Genomic DNA, 17,992 nt, shown 5'->3' with positions numbered 1-17,992 from the left:
GGTATACATGCATCAAATCTCCCAGGCAGATATTGTCAGACTGTCCGATAATGGCGGAAGTCACTGTGCGGGTTCTGAACGTGCTCCACAAGCGCCAGAGAGATGCGAACCCTGACTTCTTCCAGTAACTGGCCAATTCCTAGGCTCTTCTGATGGGTTTGTGTAGGCCAGGTGAACTGTGACTGTCTGAATGCCTAAGCTCTGTACGTAGGTGAAGCAGGTGATGGGCGCTGCGGCGTGGAAATCTACATTTGCGCCACTGATCTTGGGATCGGCGCGTTTTATGCTCTCATAAAAAGCCATGAGCGCCTTGGTCGAATGAGAACTGGGATCTTAGAAGAACCCACCCCAGATCTTCGTGGACGGGAAACAGCGCAGCGTAAAGCGGGTGACGACTCCGAAGTTGTTCGAGCCGCCTTTCAGAGCACGCCAGAGATTGGGATATGGCTGAGCGGTGGCCGTAACAATCTTACCTGAGGCGAGAACAACTTCGTAGGCTAGGACATTCGAACAGGCCAGACCGAAGCATGGCGTAAAGAAGGATAACCCGCCTATATAAAAGGTCAGCTGAGATCACGCTGGAGGGGACAACAGTTAGGCTCGCCACCCAGTATAAACTCGGCTATCTCAACATCGGAGCTTCTGCCTCCTACAACTATGAGACCCTTCTTGTCCAGACCCGCGGTGCATTGACCCAACGGACCCCTGCTCCGAGGACCACGCTTTCTCTGTCGTCAGAGACCGTCACCTTCTGGAACAGAGCCAGGTCGATCAATCGCCTCCTTTGGCGCTTGCACCTCCAGGAACAGGAGACTGACCGCCCCCTCGGACAGCGAACAAGACATCACCAGATCTACTAGTCAGCGACGCCTCTTGTTCATCATACTCCCGTTTGAGAATTCCGATGACCTTGGCTACCTCACTAGCCTCTCGTGGTTGAACGATGCATGCTTGCATAACCTCACGCTCCTGTTGGGCCCAGTATGAGTTGATAGACTTGAAGAAAGCCTTATTACGATGCAAAAGTACAATATGTGGTAGCGCCTCTGCGAGCTTCTTGCTTATCGGACTCGGATTTGTTGGAACTTCTAGCTGCACTTGCGATTCGGGTGAATATGTTGTCCTTCGTAGAACCCAAGCAGCCGCAACCAGGGATGCCACAATGCCCAGAAAATACAGAAGAGCGGCCATGTTGTCTGATAGTAGGGGGGCACAGACCATAAATTTTCAGCGACGGAACCGGTGAGATGTCATGACAGTAGGGGCCGAAGATGACTTCGAATCGCACGAGCGCTGAAAATTAGGGCAACGGGCCAGCGTGTGGCTGGCCATTAGTTTGTAACACCGGCGCCAATAAACTATCGAGCCAACATACGACGTTGGGGGCGATATCTGAAACTCCTATGAGCGTCAGCATCTATCATTTAGAGGAGGCGCAGACCTTCGGGAGGATGACCCAACACATCTCGAAATAGCAGACGAGAGTCGCCCGTGACTCTGCTCTCTCACCACCCTCCTGGGGTTGGATTCTTTACTTAATATTCTCCCCCTACCCTTCGACAATTGAAGACTAGGCAAGCTGTGGTCCAGGCTGTGGGCCGACTTTATGAACTCCGCCTACTAACAGGCTCGAAGTGAGTAAAGTCTATATACTGCTGCAGAAATCCTTCACTATGTATTAGAACGTAATATGGGACAAAAGCTGACATAGGAGTCATTAGCTTGAACTGGCCATGATTACCAGATCAAGCGAGGCTGAGTTCTTGCGCTAGCCTACACTGAGTAACACTTCTTACAAGTCCCACAGGAGAGTTCCGTGTTATTCAGGAGCTCAGACTTCTGTTGAGCGGCGCCCCCTCACAGGCGCCAATGCCACCCCTTTCGCAGGCCATGAAGGGTTGGCGCGTCTCCATAGTAAGTGTCGTGTGAGTGAGCCAGACGTCGTGTGTGCTAGAAGGCGATCTTTAGCAGTAAGTCGGGGTTTCCTAACACAGAAAGCAGATTTAAAGCCGCTGTTTGGAAAAGTGATTTGTATCGAATATATTGCTTCGCGTAAGCAAGCTCAGTTTCATCCTCTGCAGGGGATTGATGCCACTTAGCAACAGGAAGTGTTCATAATTATCCGGCACTGATCACGCGATTGAGTTGTTTGACAGGAAGGGTGGTCTTCTTCCACGCTACAGTGAGCAGTGACAGCATACTTAGCTTCCAGTATTATGAATATAGTAATTAATCATCCCAAGCATTATCATGTGTGTTTCATGTTGCCTTTCGGGAAGATTTCTTCATTACACTTTAGTCTTTATATCTTTACTCGAATAATATACAGTGCGGCCCTGTTAAGTCGATACAAGTCATCCCAGCAAAAAACATCGCCTAAACGAGGTTATCACCAAGATGAAGTTTGTATTATTATCTAGCAATACTAAGCCAACTATCTAAGGTGCCTGAGCTCTTGCTGTGATGATTTCACCCTCTATATTTCGTTCTAACCGCTCAAGGGATCTAAGAATGGGTGTTTTGGCCGTATCCTGACCCTCCATATAAGAGATTAGAAGTCGTACAGCATCAAGAGCATCCTGAGGCTTTGGAAGACGGGCCGGCTCGCCCGAAACATCATCCAGATCATTAGGATATATATCTGCATTTCCAGAAGCCTCAGCAATTAGTTGCTCAAGTAATATATCTGAGGATATCTCATTACTAGAGTTACTAATCTCTAGAGACTCTTCTGCAGGGTTGAGGAAGAAGGAGATATCCATACAATCTGATATCCTACCAGATTGCTGTACCTGCATATAAAGTGGCCTTAGATCAGGCGCTTCAATTGGAAGCTGGATAGGATCCTGGACCAGTATGCTCTTATAAAAGCAGGCTAGGATAGTTGAGCTTTGGACATCATGATGCCAGGCCCGTACAAGCCATCGTATGCAATCTAGAATTGTTACAGATTGCAGCGGGTCCAGGTTCCTTTCATAGTGAGAAAGCATATATCGTAGCCACTGTCTCCGATAATATATCTTCAGATTCTGGATGATTCCCTGATCAAGAGGCTGGAACCGGCTTGTTGAATTCTTTGGGAGCCAGCAGATGCGTACATTGGGAGGCGGTGGTGCCAGCTCCAGGCCAGAAAGATGTGCAGGGAGGTTGTCCATTGTAAGAAGGATAGATCGCTGGCCAATATATTGATAGAATTCAAGGAGCCATTCTCGCATGATAATCTGGTCCATCCAGGCATTTTTGTTCCATTGCCATCGAATCCCAATTGCTGAGATATTGATATTGCGAAGAGCTCGTGGCGTACGTTCCTTTCCAATTACCCAGATTGGTAGTCGATCAGTTCCAGAGGCATTGACACAACATATTATAGATATCCGACTCTTATCTTTCCTGATTCCTGGCGTATTAACAGACGATAGACTCCATGAAGGAGGCATACGCCAGAAAAGCCCAGTTTCATCCATATTGTAAATATCATCCTCATTATACTGGCCAGCAAACGTACGCATTGCCTTCATCTTTTCCTCAGCCTCTTCTAGTACTGAGCCAGCTTCTCCGTGGTATGTCCGCTGCTTGATATTATAGCGTTGTTTGAATTGATGTAGCCAGCCACTACTGAATGCAGGTGGGGGCTGATCACGATACTGAGGCAGACAACTCCAGATTTGACGTGCTTTCTCAACAAGGATATCACCAGTAATATATGACCCCTTCCAATCAAGTATATGATGCCATTCATAAAGGATAGCTTCAAGGTCTTGCCACTGGCCGATTCCCTTGCGAGTTGCTGAGGATGGATTGCATCCAGAGTCAGGGTATTGATATTGTTGACTAAGGAATCAGAGACAGTAGACTGGCTCAAGCGGTGATTATAACGAGCTTGAAACCATGCTATACAGGCCTTCTGTGTTGGACGAGGAGACTGGCTATGAACCCAATCCCTTAAAGCCTTCCGTTGGACGTCAGAAAGTTTTCTTGGTGGAGCCATATAATGATGGAGTATCCAATAAGAAAGAGCTCGTATGGCTGCGGGCCCCGGCTCTTCCCGCAGTCACCGACTAACGGAGAATCCATTGTTTGCGGCTGTTCTGGGCTAACATTCCAACAGCCAATCTGCATAATCGCGTTAGTCACCGTAATATGTGCGGCAGCGTATGCTTGCTCTGTCTCGATGTCTGTTACTGGCAGGGTACACGGCTGAGCTCATTAGAATGCACCATTTCTGGTCTACATGTTTGCACTACAATATTCAGTTATCCGCTTAAAATCATTGGATACTTCAGAGAGGGCATCTACGGAAACAGCGTTGAGAACTCAGAGAAGCAGAGAAATTTATAAAAATTCCTCTAGCGCAAACAAGTTCAATATAGGAAGATGTGGGATTACCGATGCGATTGTCAAGTGAGTTGGCTTAAAGACAATGGAGAGGTGACCACTAGAGGGCAAATTATAATTATCCGCAGAGCTCTAATTCTAGAGACAATCACTGGACAGTGGAAATGATCAAGGAAAGGGGCGAGGTCAGTAGAAACATGTGTTTCCTAAAGAGAAGCAAAACAGATGAGATGGTGAGGATAGGAATTGCCTTATGTTCTAAGTGGATCTCGTGGAACATCTGAAGATACAGGATAATTGAGGGCATCCATAGCTATATACCCACTGGATTTTCTCTAATTCTCTTTTTTTTTTCTGGGAGATTTTTTGGCCTTTCAAGCTGTCTAAGAGCATTTTCACATTTACGTAAAGAAGGATTGCGTTCCGAAGCTGTAGTCGGCTATAAAGCAAGATAGTTGAATTCCATTATCAATAGTATCCTAAATATGCCAATGTGCTGGTGTTAAGATGTGCCACTAATGTAACTAGCTCAATACACACTTCAGAAGGGAGTATCATTGCTTCGCGAGCCACAAGCGTAGCTAATATTCCTGGTTCAGCGCCTTGGGCTCATATAACACGAGGAATGTTGATTCGCAGGACATACAGAATTTCTTTTTGCCTTTAAGCTTCGGGTAGAGTATGTGGTCCTGATAGCAACTGCCCATATTTTGCTAAATGATAAGGTCAATAAAAGCCGGCTTAACCACAGCCCAACTCCAATCTTCAAGACTTTTTTCTAGCCCACTTTCTCAACTGGAATCAGTGGAGCGAACCAATTCTCTCCCAGCCACAAAGGAACCTGACTACTACAATGTTGGGGATTTCCTCTGATAGAGACTTTTCAGTATTGGATGGTCTGCGATCAATCGTCTAGTTAGGGTTAGAGCACAGCCAGAGCCTAGATGCTGCGTTCCAAGGGGTAGATCAGTGCTTGTCTACCAGATTAGGGAGCATATCGTTCAGAGCTGGTCACAATAATATCTGTTCGAATACTACTAGAGCCGTCAGTGAGGCTCTTTCTGGTAATACTATGCTGGCTGCAATAAACATATGGATCCCTTTTAGTCAATACCGTTACACATTTCCACTCACACTCAAAGTCCAACTCTTTTCTCGTAAGCTTTCCAGCCTTCCTCCCGGTACCTCTGAACCGCCTCGACTGGATCGTCCGCCTTATAGATGCCCCTACCCGCAATGATAAAGTCCGCACCTCGCCCAACCGCCGACCCAGGTGTCTGATACTGCTGCCCCAGCTTATCCCCCTTATCCGACAGATTCACCCCAGTCGTAAAGACGACAAAATCCTCGCTCTCCTCTTTCTGTTCGGGCAGCACCTCACTCAACGCCCTTGTACTCACGAATCCCATCACAAACCCCTTATACTTCCGCGCGTACTCAACCGAGCGTGCCGTGTACTCCCCTGTCGCAAGAGATCCCTTACTCGTCATCTCGGCAAGAATCAGGAGACCTCGTTGATTCGCGTCTTTAAAGTCAGGAGACTTGGTTGTCTGTGCGAGGGCCTCGACGATCCCTTCGCCCGGCAGGATGGCGCAGTTGATGATGTGTGCCCATTCGGAGATGCGGAGAGCGCCACCGTGGTACTGCTTTTGCACGGTGTTGCCGATGTCGATGAACTTGCGGTCCTCAAAGATGAGGAAGTTGTGCTTTGTCGCGAGGGATTGGAGCGAGGAAAGGGTCGACGGGGTGAGATCGGTGAGGATGTCGATGTGGGTTTTCAGAACTGCGATATAGGGGCCTAGGCCTGTACTCACTACGCATCAGCTATTTGTTATCCTGGAGGGGCATTGGTGCAGGATGTACGGTCAGCAAGATCGAGGAGCTCGGCGGAAGTAGTAACGTCTGCGGAGACGGTGACGTTGGTTTTCTTCTCCTCGGCGATGGAGAAGAGTTTAGATGTTAAAGGGTTGGGATGGTTGGTTGCGCGAATTGCGTAGGGGAGGTGGGACTTCGAAGACATGATGGCGGTTCTCCAATGATTGAATTGGGCTGGATTAAACTGACAATTTGAAGCTGGAAGTGGGATGGCTGTATAACGAAAACTCACCCCGCTGCGGTGGAATTTTTGCTCCGGCCCGATAAGATAGGCGCAGACCTATCTCCACTATCACGAATATAGGTCACGAACCCGACTATCATTCAAACAGACCACATTTTATCAACTCTCCCCTCTGTGCTAAGATGTCGACTACATTTACATCAAATCCTTTGCAACACCAAATGCGCTCAATCCCCAAAGACCCGCTTGCGCAAGCAAGTACAGCGAACCATTGTACCTGCCGGTGCCGTTCGGCTTGTCGCTATAAATATAGCCCAGCATGTAGAGGGTGCGGAGAACAACCCAGGCCGCTCCTAAGCCCGCTGCTGCCTCTGGGTACTTGACGCCTGCCACCAGGATAGAGAGCATTGTCTGCGGCGCGTTCTCGAGGAAGTTGCCGTGGGCGCGTTGTGCGCAGTTGAATTTGTAGGCTTTGGGCTGTTCACAAACGTCATTTAGTACTCTCTCTTGGAACACAATCTGTTTTGCTATAGGTATTTAGTTTCTTGGGCTCACGCACGTTAGCTTTACATTGCTCAATGCTGGCATAGGCGTGGGGGTACGGCACGCCAGCGGCCTTGCGAAAAGAGCCGACGAGGACACCATGGATGAATCCCAGGACAGGGATTGCGCCTAGCGAAACGGCGATGGCATATCTATAATAAAGATCGTTATATGATTAGCATGGGGTGGTCTCATGACCGGGGTAAGACTGAGCTAGCTGGCTAGTAATGTTTGGTAACACCGTGGCGGACGTACCCGTAGTTTGCGGGGATGGAGATCTCGACCATCGTGGGCAATTGGTGGATGGAATTTGATAGTTCACGTCAGTAGCTTAATTATGTGGATCTGAATGCTTGAGCTGCGCGTTTTCTTTAAGCTATGGCGTGATAGCGTTGAAGGGGGAAAGATACTTATATAGCTGACGTTCTCGGAAGACGGGCAGTTAGTCCATCCGGAACTAGGAGAGACCCGTGTTCCGAAGTTGACGTTCAGTATGCCATAGTTCTGTTACCGAGCCGGATAACTAATGATCGCTAATCAACATGAATAGGTGTTCGAAAAGAGGCAATTATCCTTAACGAAGCTTCCATTTCTTTCGACAGGTATCGAATTCTAGCTACCCAGGCCACGTATAGCACATTTCTAATAGTCTACGGATGTGTCTGACTGACGCTGCCGTATTTCGCTTGCCATGCAAAGAAATACAGAAGCGCTCCAAGAGGTTGTCCAACGACGCAGAATGTTACCCAAAAGAACGAATTTCCAATAGCTTTTCCCAGAGGGGATTTGAACCTCTCGAAAGGCGCAGTCAGAAGAATCAACGGGAGCTGGAACATCATCGCTATGGACGCGACACCTAACATCGTCAGCAAGAGCCTTAGGATTGTGTCCGAGGAAACATACCAATCAGATTATGTGTAGGGACTCCTACCAGGATCTCGTGCAGCACGGCGGAAACCGCGAAGACGACGGTACCTGCCAACGTTGGGTTCCAGCCCCGGGTAACGAGCGGCATGTAAACATGCCGCTTCATGAATATATACACAGGGCGATTCCAGGATCGCCAGTACACGCCAAAACTTGGGCTGTTCCACCAGTCCGTGTAGAACTCGCGGTCTCCAAACCGCATGATCTCAGCCAGTCCGTTCAGCAGTGACTGGAAGAGGGCATAGAACCCAGCAAGCCAGATCACGAGAGAGATAGTGGAGAGCTTCAGTCCTCTCTCCAAAATAGATGCAATGTCTAATGTGGCAATTTTCTGGGTCGCGTTGCGCAGGAGGGGGGCAGCATATTGCGCGGAAAGTAGCCACATAACCACTGAGAGACAAACAAACTCGAATAAACGCTTTCCAACAAAAGACCAGCGAATGCGAGGCGTTCGGGGATAGACCGGCTGGTATACGAGCGTTGGGGCCCAAAGGAAATATGCTAGATTGCCCAGGGTGATGTTCCGCGGATATGGACAAGACCGGTAGAGTTCTGGGATATCAGAGTCCGCCGACGGAGAGCCGAGCATAGCGCGACGTAGGTCGCGATTCGTCAGTGCGTACGAGTACGACTTTAGCGACACGATGATCACCTGGACTTCACAGACAGTGCCGATCCCGGGGTGGTTGACGTAGTAGAAGATGACATAGCTTGTTGCAGCCAGACCAAAGAAGCTGATAATAGAATGCAGCAGCGCAATGGCGAACCAAGTCCTTTTAGACTCGTTCAGGATCCTGTCCTTGTCCTGTTTCTTTGCTCGACCGATAACGCGTTGAGCATGCCTAGAAGCAGCCAACTCGATGAAGTACGAACATAGCAACTGGCAAGGGACCAGGGCGAAGAGAATCGCTCCGATCACAACGTCTTGTTTGCGATAGTCATGACATCTGATGCAAATCAAAACACCATACTACGGCTTGTTAAACGAGCCCAACCATTGCGTCATATGCAAGAAGCTCACCTTAAGGAAGTTTTCAATCACTAGGCGAAGATTCATGGCCACTATCGAGAGTCAGCATAGTATCAATGTAGTCAAGACGACGATATCCTCACCCAACACGACCACCATCAGGTTCCGGAATCCAATAAAACTCGTAGCCTTGGTCGAGTCCCTGCTGAGGCATGAGTGCTGGACTTGCGAGTGAACAGCCACAGCATGTCGATAAATGGCTGTCTTTCTGGTAGCCATTTTCTTTGACCCATTAGAGGAATGGCCATTAAGATGATTGGTATTATTAGCAGTGCCAGTGCCGTTGGTGGACACGGCCACAGGCGACGAACCCTCGACGGCCATCTCCCTCTATAAACGTGTTAACGATGCAGGTTGAATATACGAGACAGTAAGGATAAAGATAAATGATGAATAGATGCGACCGAATATCAAATGCGAGAACGTGCTGTGGCATCTACTCAGCCCTGCGGATAAAGTGGGGATGACGAAGCATCGGATAGATATCACGATTCAGATTGACAGACCACGATAGGTCAATTGACAATAGGAGATGGTTTGGCGCGCAAGTTTACAGCAGGAGAGCAGAGTTGGACAATGAGAAGAGGAGAAGAACTTGAGTACGGCGGGGTTATCTAGGCTTCTCATAATACTGTCGTAAAGTTCGAGCATAGGCCTCAAGGGGCGAGACTAAAGAGACAGGGGAGAGAAGAGCCGTTGTTCCATCTGCATGCCTGGACCTCTGGATCCAGTCTTCCAGCGACTGAGAGTTGGCACATTTGGCCGGGGACTTTCGAGGCCTTGGGCCGTCGTGGCCAACGCGGCTTAGCGTCGGAGGCAGCTGTGTCCCGACCCAATCATTCTTGCGGCCTGGTCTCGCGTCTCAAATCGCTGCAACTGTTCTAGCATTATTCCAAGCATCCTAGCTACATTTGACGACGTTGCTATTCGAAATTAATCTTGGCTGCCAAAGCTGACTAGACCGACCTCGCCTTATCAGTGCGTCCGTGACCCGTCGGCCCGTCAAGCTCTCCGCCTCCACCCTGCCATGGTCGCAGACTTCGTCCATCGTTTTGTCTGCTAACCCAACCTCTTATCGCAATGGCCTATTATGACGACGGTGGGAATGACTCGCAGCCGTTCGGCAGAGCCCAGGGCGGCATTCAAGGCCCTCGTCGACCTAGTATGTTACCGAAGCCGCTCCCCCTGGACATCGCTAAAAGCTCGCAGGGCTCGTAACCGATTATGGATCATCGATGGTACAATGGATGCGCAACCGGCGTCCGAAATACCAGGGCGGCCATCGGATGGAGACTGAAAGACCAAGCGCCAGTTACATGGTGGATGTGAGTGTCTGTTGTCTACATTGAAAAGGCACAAAGCTAACAGTTTTGCTATCGCAGATGCTCCCTCCGCTGGCACGAATACACTCCCCGGTAGACTCGATCCCCGTACGACATCTGCATCAATCCATCGGAAAGTCCAAAAAGCCAATCACGGTCGTCAGGTGGACACCGGAAGGAAGGCGCTTGTTGACTGGCGGACACACTGGCGAGTTTATGCTATGGAATGGGACAGCCTTTAATTTTGAGACGGTCATGGATGTAGGTCGAAGTTTCTTGTTGGGGATTCGGAGGCTAATCATCTAGGCACACTATGATCAATTGCAAGCGGGGGTCACGTCCTTAGCATGGTCGCACAGTAATGACTGGTTGATCTCTGGTGGACAGAAAGGCGATGTGAAATACTGGAGACCAAATTTCAATAACGTCGAGACGATAGACGACGCACATCATGACGCCGTGCGCGATCTAGCGTGGTCACCTAGCGATACAAAATTCCTTTCGGCTTCCGATGACACGACTCTCAAGATTTACGATTTCACAGCAAGGACATGCGATACCGTCCTGACCGGCCATAACTGGGATGTCAAATCGTGCGACTGGCATCCGACAAAGGGTCTCCTGGTTTCGGGATCGAAGGACCACCAGGTCAAATTCTGGGACCCCCGTACCGCCCGTTGCTTGACAACACTCCATAGCCACAAGAACACCGTGACCGCTACCAAATTCTCGCGGGTAAACAACAACCTTCTCGCAACGTCATCGCGTGACCAGACGGCGCGGGTGTTTGATCTCCGAATGATGCGGGACATTTGCATTCTCCGCGGCCATGAAAAACCTATATCTACGCTTACATGGCATCCAGTCCATTGCTCTTTGATTTCGACCGGTAGCGAAGATGGATCCTTATACCATTACCTGCTGGATGAACCTAATCTGCCAGCGGGCCAGATACCTACTGTCGCTCCATATGACAGCCCTGACCCAGCAAACACGCCCGCTCAAGTCATCTACCCAGCCCACCGGATACAGTATGCGCACGCCGCAACTATCTGGACTTTGGACTGGCACCCTCTTGGTCATATTCTTGCTTCTGGGTCGAAAGACAACTTTACCCGTTTCTGGTCTCGGGCACGTCCTGGAGAGACGAGCTACCTGAAAGATAGGTTTCACATTGGGGAGGAGGCCGCGGAAGCCCAGGGAACATGGAGTCGCAACTTCGGAAGAAGACAAATGCGCGAAGAGGAGGAACAAGAACTGCAGGACGAGGCGGACAGTTTGGTTGACCAAAGAAAGACTCCAGGGACTGGTCTCCCTGGAATTCAGAGCGCATCTCAACCGGACGGGCTGGGCTCATCTTTGTTACCAGGTATTGGCGCGGCCCAACCTCCGCCACCCCCAGGACTTTCTACCTCTATGGCTCCTCCCGGTAATGCTTTCCCTCCGAACCCTGTATTCCCCGCGTTTCCTTTTGCGCCGCCGTTTTCGGGGGCTCCACCCGCTTCAGGAGCACAACCAATGAATTCACCCAATGTCAATCTTGCCGAGCTTCAAAAGCAGCTCGCTGCGCAAGGGATCACACTACCGCCAGGTTTCCCGCACCATTTCACTCCTGTGTCTACACCGTTGGCGGGTGGCGGACTTCCCGGATTACAGGGTGGTTACCAGCCTGATAACAATTATGGTCGCTGATTGACCTAACAATGCGGCATTTCATTGGGGGTGATGACGGCGCAACGGGCGGGCAGTTTTCTTGGATAGTAGCATGACAAGGCACACGGTATTAAATATGAATGTATCATAGCATGTCGACGCTTTCACCTGTTCCTAATCGGAGCAGAAGTTGCATTTTCGGCGTGATGTTTCTGTTATTCCTGGACAGTGAGTTCCGCAACTCTTCCGTCAATACCCAGATCCTTACCTTTGTATAATAGTAGCTATAATCCGCCTGGCATCGGGAAGCTCGACAGTATCAAAACCATGATATTCACCCCGGCCCAGACAATGGGAATCCACGTCGACATTCTGAAATTACCCGCTTCGTATACGGAGCCCAACCTGAAATGTTAGCGTGCAGTCGCAGCAACCCGCAGAGCTCCTCAGAATCGGTTACGTACATGCCCCCAACGATACTTCCCGCTACAACTGCCTCTATACCTCCTATGGCGGCGTAGATAATAGGTATGCCTAAGCAAATCTTCCAGTTCCGGCCTTGCATGACGAGCGAACAGGCAGCAACCGCTAGGTGACAGGCTATGTAGAAAATCAGCGTCCAGTATAATGTGAATCGCCAGATATCTCTGGTATGGTATAAGTAATAAGCAACATTGTCGCGGCCGGGGAATGGGTCGTAGAGGGATGGGAACGGAGGCGTCACGTAATTTATTGGAACGCGATTATTTGCCATTTCGAATGCGCGTATACATGTATTCCGACCTCAGGAGAGACGGAAATGTCTGTGAGAGGTGTCATAAAATTGATGCGTAGTCGGAGCTATCACGCGCAATATCTTTGATGCTTCTCCAGAGTATGGAAGGAGCATGTTTGCATAGTTTGCACCTTCCATATTAACCTCGGCAGGTGATGTCCGCGGCAATCGTCCGTTGATAGCGAGTACGCGCCTGTTGACATCTCCAGTGCATCGCCGTTACCCCTATGTCATCCATAACCACAAATTTTGGGTCTCTCTCCTAGCATGGCAACTGAGCGGTCTTTGGGCGCCCTTCTGCGCTCCCTTCAAATACCACCGCACGAGCAAGACGGATTAAGGTAACAGAACAATGCCGATAAGCTTCTCGGTCTGTTTAAATGCAACAGCTAACATCTTCCTGTGTACTAGCCTACTTCCCACTGCAACGAGTCTCCTCGCAGTTCTAAAGAACCCACTTAACATTACACTACTCGCTTCACAGCTGCTAGCAGCTCCGGCAATATGGGACCAACCCGTCGACCTCCACGTCTGCAGACGGATTATCAGCGTCTTCAATACAGCCGCGATGGCAATTCTCCAGAGCGAAGAGTCGGAAGATCCGCGGATACCATGGGGCGGGCCTGGGCCTAGGAAATTGGATCGTGAACAATGGGTTAAGGCTGTCGTTGGGGGTGCCGATGAGAAGTCGCCGCGATGGAGGCACTTGCTCTTAATCGGTGGCGTTTTGTTAGGATTCGAGGGCCAGGATAGACAGGGGTTGTCTTGGAGTGTGAGGAGGAAGCTGGAGTCTGCGCTTGTTACGGCGGCGCAACTTGCGCTGGATGAGTTGGACCCACGAGATGGGATTGATGGTCATTGCATTATTATGGTGCTGAACTATTCATTTCAGCTCTTATCGGATGGAGAGAGAGAGAGATTGGATTATGATCGATTATTACCGGTTATGGTGCAGACCACTTACTTCTCGCCTGAGGGGTTTGAAAGCGCCTACTTCTTGGGGTCTGTCGACCAAGACATTGTTCAAACTCCCTCGAAGCGATTCGCGTGGCCGTCGCAGTCGGCTACCGTTCAGCGTATAACAGCAATAGCTTCCAGTCCGCTTGTGTCTGCGCTGGGACCTCTTTCCAGGCTGATTGCTCATGCGGTCGAGAATTCTAGGGATCCTAGGCTAGTTGCACAATCCGTGGACCGAATTGCGGATTTTGTTCGGACCTTGATAGTGCAATGGCGGCAGAACAAGTTATCGGAAGTCGACAAGGCTGAAGAACAAGAGTTTCTGGACGCAGAATCATTGCGTGATACGATACCAAACCTATGGAAGCTACTTCGCAACTGTCTATACTCTGTGGTGATTATTCTTCGAGCTGTTCTTGGCCGAGTCGTCAATGACCGTGCACTAGCCTCCGATAAGAGTAAGGACTTTTGTGGGAATTGATACCGTTCCTTCTAACAGTGTAGCAGGCGCGCCCTTCATCTCTATGCAGACTCTGCATATCCTCCGCAACCTATATTTCATTTCCTCGCGGGTCGGCCAGAATTCTTCTTCTCAGCATACATTCGTGACACTGGCAGCTGTTGATATCCTTGCTCAGTATCCAGAATTGACCGAAAATTTCCTAACGAGTATCAAGCCAAGCGAGCTGGGTCAGATTCCTGCTCATCCCCTCGATCGATGTCTGGATCTATACTTCCTGAATACCTCAGAGCTTTTCACAACCGTCATCTCACCAAAGTTCAGTGAAGACGTGCTTATTCAAGCTGCTTTGCCTTACCTTCCAGCAGGTGGGAACAATCACCTCCTTGAAATATTCGAGGCAGCGCACAGCTTAGTCCTGGCCGTCTTCGCAATTCCTAATAACGCAGCCGTGGCTGCAAAGCATCTACCTTTTTACATTGATAACCTCTTCGCCGTAAGTCAATCATCATCATATTTCCAGGAACACTCACTCAGTACCTTTTCAGGTATTCCCCAACAATCTCTCCGGTCGTCAATTCCGCCTCGCTTTCAAGACAGTTCTCCAGGTCACCGCTCCGCCCTCCCCAATTGCAAACCGCCAGCCCCTCCTCCCCTCAATTCTTCTTGAAGTCCTTTACGACCGCGCTTACAACAGCGCCTCCAAAACCCCTCTCCCACCATCCTCGCAAGCTCCCAGCGCCTCAACGTCTGACCCAGAAATGGCCAAGGCAGCCCAAATTCCGCTCTCTGAGCAAGCATTCCTCGTCCTCGCTCTCATTGACAGTCTCTGTTTTCTTCGAGTTGAAGACCTAGAGGAGTGGCTCCCGCTGACTGCGAATTTGATCAACGCGGTTTCCCCTTCGGAGATGCGAAAGGTCTGTGTGGGAAGGTTTTGGGATGCGCTGTCTAATGGCGAGATGGATGTTGAGAGGGCGCATTATTGTGTTACTTGGTGGAGTACGAAAGGTGGGAGGGAGATGATTATATTGGGAAGTGAGAATGCAAGTGCGCAGGGTGATGAGGTGCAAGGTGCATATATGTCTGGGGCTATTGGAGCGGTTGCTTCTGAAAGTAAGCTCTAGGTATATATCGTTCTTGGAAAAGGATCCGGAGCGTTCGATACCATGACTGTGTTCTGGCACGCCAAATTATTGTAATTTGTTCGTCTTAGCACGTGCGGGGCACAAATTATCCACTTGTATATAGCCCTTGGAAATATAATTTCACGACTGCATGCTTTACGCAATTCCTGGGATCCCAATGATGGTCCTCTTCTTGTATTCCACATACTCATTCCCAAAGAACGCAATCAAGAATCGCTCCTCCCCTAATAACACCATCAGTGCCATCAAACGACGGTAAAAGAAAGGAGAGAACTCACTCTGAATCCGGTTATTGAAGAACTTCCACAGCACAACGGCGTATCCCACAAAACAAACTACATTACCGAGCACCAACTGGGTCCCAAGGCCCCACCAAAAGAACCCAAAGTAACTCGGATGTCGTAGCACACTGTAAACCCCATGCTGCACAAGCGTATGTCCCTCCTTCCGCTCAACCTGCACCGTATGATTAAAGTTACTCCCCGCCTGCGCCATCGCCAGCGTCCTCACCGTCTGACCTAATATCATAAGGAACAGACCCAGAACAGCCTGGACTTTCACCCCACCCACGGAAGCAGTAAACTTAAAGTACGAATCATGCGGGAAGAAGACATAACCCAGTAAGCATTCAAGCGCGGCCGACGAGTGCGCAACATTATACGCCCACCCGTTCGAGGAAAGCAGGAAAGCGGAGATATCGGCGTAGCGCGTGTTGTGCGCGGCAGTTATGTAGTACTCCAGGAAATGGAAGAGCGAGAGACTGGCGAGGAAGAAGGGGAGACGCCAGAGGTAGTGAGGCTGGCTGTCGGAAATGGTGAGGTTCAGGAGGGAGATGGTGAGCGCGCTGGAGAGGCCGAGGGTTGTGCCTAGGAGAAAGGCGCGCAGGGAGATTCCGCTGAGGGATTTCGAGCCCGAAGGGTACAGGAGCGCGTCTGTCGATGTTGTCTTATTCGTAATGGGAATCGGCTGCGATTGCGATTGCGATTGCGACTGGGGTTGTAATTGAGATTGGGAGAGCGAGGGATTGGGAGGAGTCCAGGTGTTGTATGCTGCCGCTGTTGGGGTCGCGGAGGATGCGGAGGGAACGGCGGTGTCATTGGCCATGGCTAGGTTCGGCGTTGCTCTTAATTTCTCCAGAACGAGAAGCAGGTATATAAGGTAGTGTCAGGGAAGAAGCATGGCGTGGCAGGTGGACAGACGGTCCTTTTTGGGGAATTCCGGACAGATAAAACAATTGGAGGGTAGGCGGAGAACAATACCTATCAAGTGGATACTGTATAGCTGCCCAGCTGGAGCCTCAGGGACCAATGCGCGCCATGCTTTATTTCTTTTGTTCCTCGTTCAGCGCCCGGATTGTTCTCGACATATAGAACCCTTGGGCAATAAGGGATGTCCAATTACTAGTATATGGTTGTCGAAATTTTCGACTTTAGCATTCTGAAAACGCCATAAGAAGAGAATTATAGGATTGATACCTCTGCCTGAAGCTTCGACCATGCCTAATGAGGAATAGTCGATCGCATCCCATCTAATACAACGGTCGGCGATCCCCAGCTGAGCTTCCTGTCCCCGCATTTGACAACATTGGCGACTCTACATAAAGTCAAGATGCCCGAGTCCGAAAAAGAGAAAATACTGCGGGGAAAGCTTTTTCGCGCATTTACCCCCGAACTAACGGCTGAGCGGACCCGTTGCCGGCACGCTTGTACTCGCTTCAACACGGCCGGCGAAGTCTCGCGCCGACGCCTAATTGAACTTTATAAAGAGTGAGAACGGCGCTCCTCTTCAAACCTACATTACCGATGATGGACTTGCTGATAAGAACTCATAGTATACTCCAAGACATAACGCCTCTCCCCCCAGCCAAAGAAGACTCCGCTGAAACGACGCGATCCTCGAAAAGGAACCCTGGATCGAGCCGCCCATTAAAGTCGACTACGGCTACAACGTGAAACTCGGCCAGGGTGTCTTTATCAATTATGACTGCGTCATTATCGACACCCGTCTGGTAACCATTGGCGCACGAACTCTATTGGGACCCAAGGTAAGCTTATACAGCGGAACGCATCCTCTAGACCCCGATTTACGCAATGGCACATCGGGCCCCGAGTCGGGAAAGGAGATCCATATTGGCGAGGACTGCTGGTTAGCAGGGAATGTTACTGTGCTTCCAGGGGTGACGATTGGGGACGGTGCAGTGATTGGAGCGGGCAGTGTGGTAACCAAGGTACGCATGCTTGCCCTCGACCGTTTACCCGTTAGGGTTGGAGAATCTGTTTTGACGGATGCACATCAGGATGTCCCTGCATATCATCTCGCCGTTGGGAATCCTGCTAGAATTGTTCGCAGAATTGAGCGCTCTGGAGCAAGTTAGCTTAGAACCCCAGCCCTCTATACCTACCTTGTAGCCGATTAGCTTCTAGGTGATAGATGATTGACCAGCCTCTCGACTAGAAACTGGCATACGTAACCCCTACTCGTTTAGGAAACGGGCTAGACTCAGTCGACACACCTTCATCAAAGAAGACATGATGTAGCATTGGTGTTTAGATGCCTTGCCTCATGCAAGGGGTCGGTCACAGGAAATATCATCCGTAGGCACGAGCCAGAGAGGAGCTTGAAAGTACATTCATGAAAAAGAAGTTAAAAAAAAAAAAAAAAAAAAAAAAGATTGCGCGGCGCAACTCGGCCGAAGTGTCACAGAGGACTCATGTCTTAAAAGAAGTGGGCTTAGCGGTAGGATTAGATATTTAGTATCAACTCCTTCGTTCACGTTTCTCAGTATG

The 17,992-nt window shown here is 49.8% G+C and overlaps 9 protein-coding genes across 9 annotated transcripts, besides 1 other annotated feature; 2 read left to right on the top strand and 7 right to left on the bottom strand.

The window, feature by feature from the left end:
• Window positions 1–17,992: part of a sequence feature (contig 1.105 755..277183(-1)) that runs on past both edges of the window.
• ANIA_06155 (uncharacterized protein) lies at window positions 334–1,191 on the bottom strand (the record flags this gene model as incomplete). Its single annotated transcript, XM_658667.1, has 2 exons — window positions 334–551; window positions 819–1,191. 2 exons carry the CDS (start codon window positions 1,189–1,191, stop codon window positions 334–336), a joined length of 591 nt encoding a protein of 196 aa, XP_663759.1.
• Window positions 2,439–4,074, bottom strand: ANIA_06156 (transposase; the record flags this gene model as incomplete). The annotated part of the gene is made up of 2 exons (XM_658668.1): window positions 2,439–3,831; window positions 4,064–4,074. The coding sequence occupies 2 exons, from the start codon at window positions 4,072–4,074 to the stop codon at window positions 2,439–2,441; spliced, it is 1,404 nt and encodes a 467-aa protein (XP_663760.1).
• pyrG (orotidine-5'-phosphate decarboxylase pyrG) lies at window positions 5,472–6,355 on the bottom strand (the record flags this gene model as incomplete). Its single annotated transcript, XM_658669.1, has 2 exons — window positions 5,472–6,139; window positions 6,199–6,355. The coding sequence occupies 2 exons, from the start codon at window positions 6,353–6,355 to the stop codon at window positions 5,472–5,474; spliced, it is 825 nt and encodes a 274-aa protein (XP_663761.1).
• ANIA_06158 (MAPEG family protein) lies at window positions 6,590–7,224 on the bottom strand (the record flags this gene model as incomplete). Its single annotated transcript, XM_658670.1, has 3 exons — window positions 6,590–6,913; window positions 6,954–7,089; window positions 7,193–7,224. The coding sequence occupies 3 exons, from the start codon at window positions 7,222–7,224 to the stop codon at window positions 6,590–6,592; spliced, it is 492 nt and encodes a 163-aa protein (XP_663762.1).
• Window positions 7,588–9,113, bottom strand: ANIA_06159 (putative diacylglycerol O-acyltransferase (DgaT); the record flags this gene model as incomplete). Its single annotated transcript, XM_658671.1, has 4 exons — window positions 7,588–7,793; window positions 7,841–8,834; window positions 8,886–8,926; window positions 8,978–9,113. The coding sequence occupies 4 exons, from the start codon at window positions 9,111–9,113 to the stop codon at window positions 7,588–7,590; spliced, it is 1,377 nt and encodes a 458-aa protein (XP_663763.1).
• ANIA_06160 (WD40 repeat domain-containing protein) lies at window positions 9,796–11,908 on the top strand (the record flags this gene model as incomplete). Its single annotated transcript, XM_658672.2, has 4 exons — window positions 9,796–10,056; window positions 10,104–10,219; window positions 10,277–10,477; window positions 10,604–11,908. Exons 1-4 carry the CDS (start codon window positions 9,975–9,977, stop codon window positions 11,906–11,908), a joined length of 1,704 nt encoding a protein of 567 aa, XP_663764.1. The 5' UTR covers window positions 9,796–9,974.
• On the top strand, window positions 12,912–15,185 carry pex8 (putative peroxisomal membrane protein Pex17; the record flags this gene model as incomplete). Its single annotated transcript, XM_050611815.1, has 4 exons — window positions 12,912–12,985; window positions 13,056–14,059; window positions 14,109–14,557; window positions 14,610–15,185. The coding sequence occupies 4 exons, from the start codon at window positions 12,912–12,914 to the stop codon at window positions 15,183–15,185; spliced, it is 2,103 nt and encodes a 700-aa protein (XP_050466990.1).
• ANIA_06162 (protein-S-isoprenylcysteine carboxyl O-methyltransferase) lies at window positions 15,342–16,310 on the bottom strand (the record flags this gene model as incomplete). Its single annotated transcript, XM_050611811.1, has 1 exon — window positions 15,342–16,310. The coding sequence occupies one exon, from the start codon at window positions 16,308–16,310 to the stop codon at window positions 15,342–15,344; it is 969 nt and encodes a 322-aa protein (XP_050466989.1).
• ANIA_06163 (uncharacterized protein) lies at window positions 17,184–17,736 on the bottom strand (the record flags this gene model as incomplete). The annotated part of the gene is made up of 3 exons (XM_658675.1): window positions 17,184–17,479; window positions 17,608–17,656; window positions 17,719–17,736. The coding sequence occupies 3 exons, from the start codon at window positions 17,734–17,736 to the stop codon at window positions 17,184–17,186; spliced, it is 363 nt and encodes a 120-aa protein (XP_663767.1).

The sequence above is a fragment of the Aspergillus nidulans genome, chromosome I, assembly GCF_000011425.1.
Source record: "Aspergillus nidulans FGSC A4 chromosome I".
Classification (NCBI taxonomy): domain Eukaryota; kingdom Fungi; phylum Ascomycota; class Eurotiomycetes; order Eurotiales; family Aspergillaceae; genus Aspergillus; species Aspergillus nidulans.
Note: the sequence above shows the minus strand (reverse complement) of the source record. Positions and strands in the feature narration are given on the sequence as shown.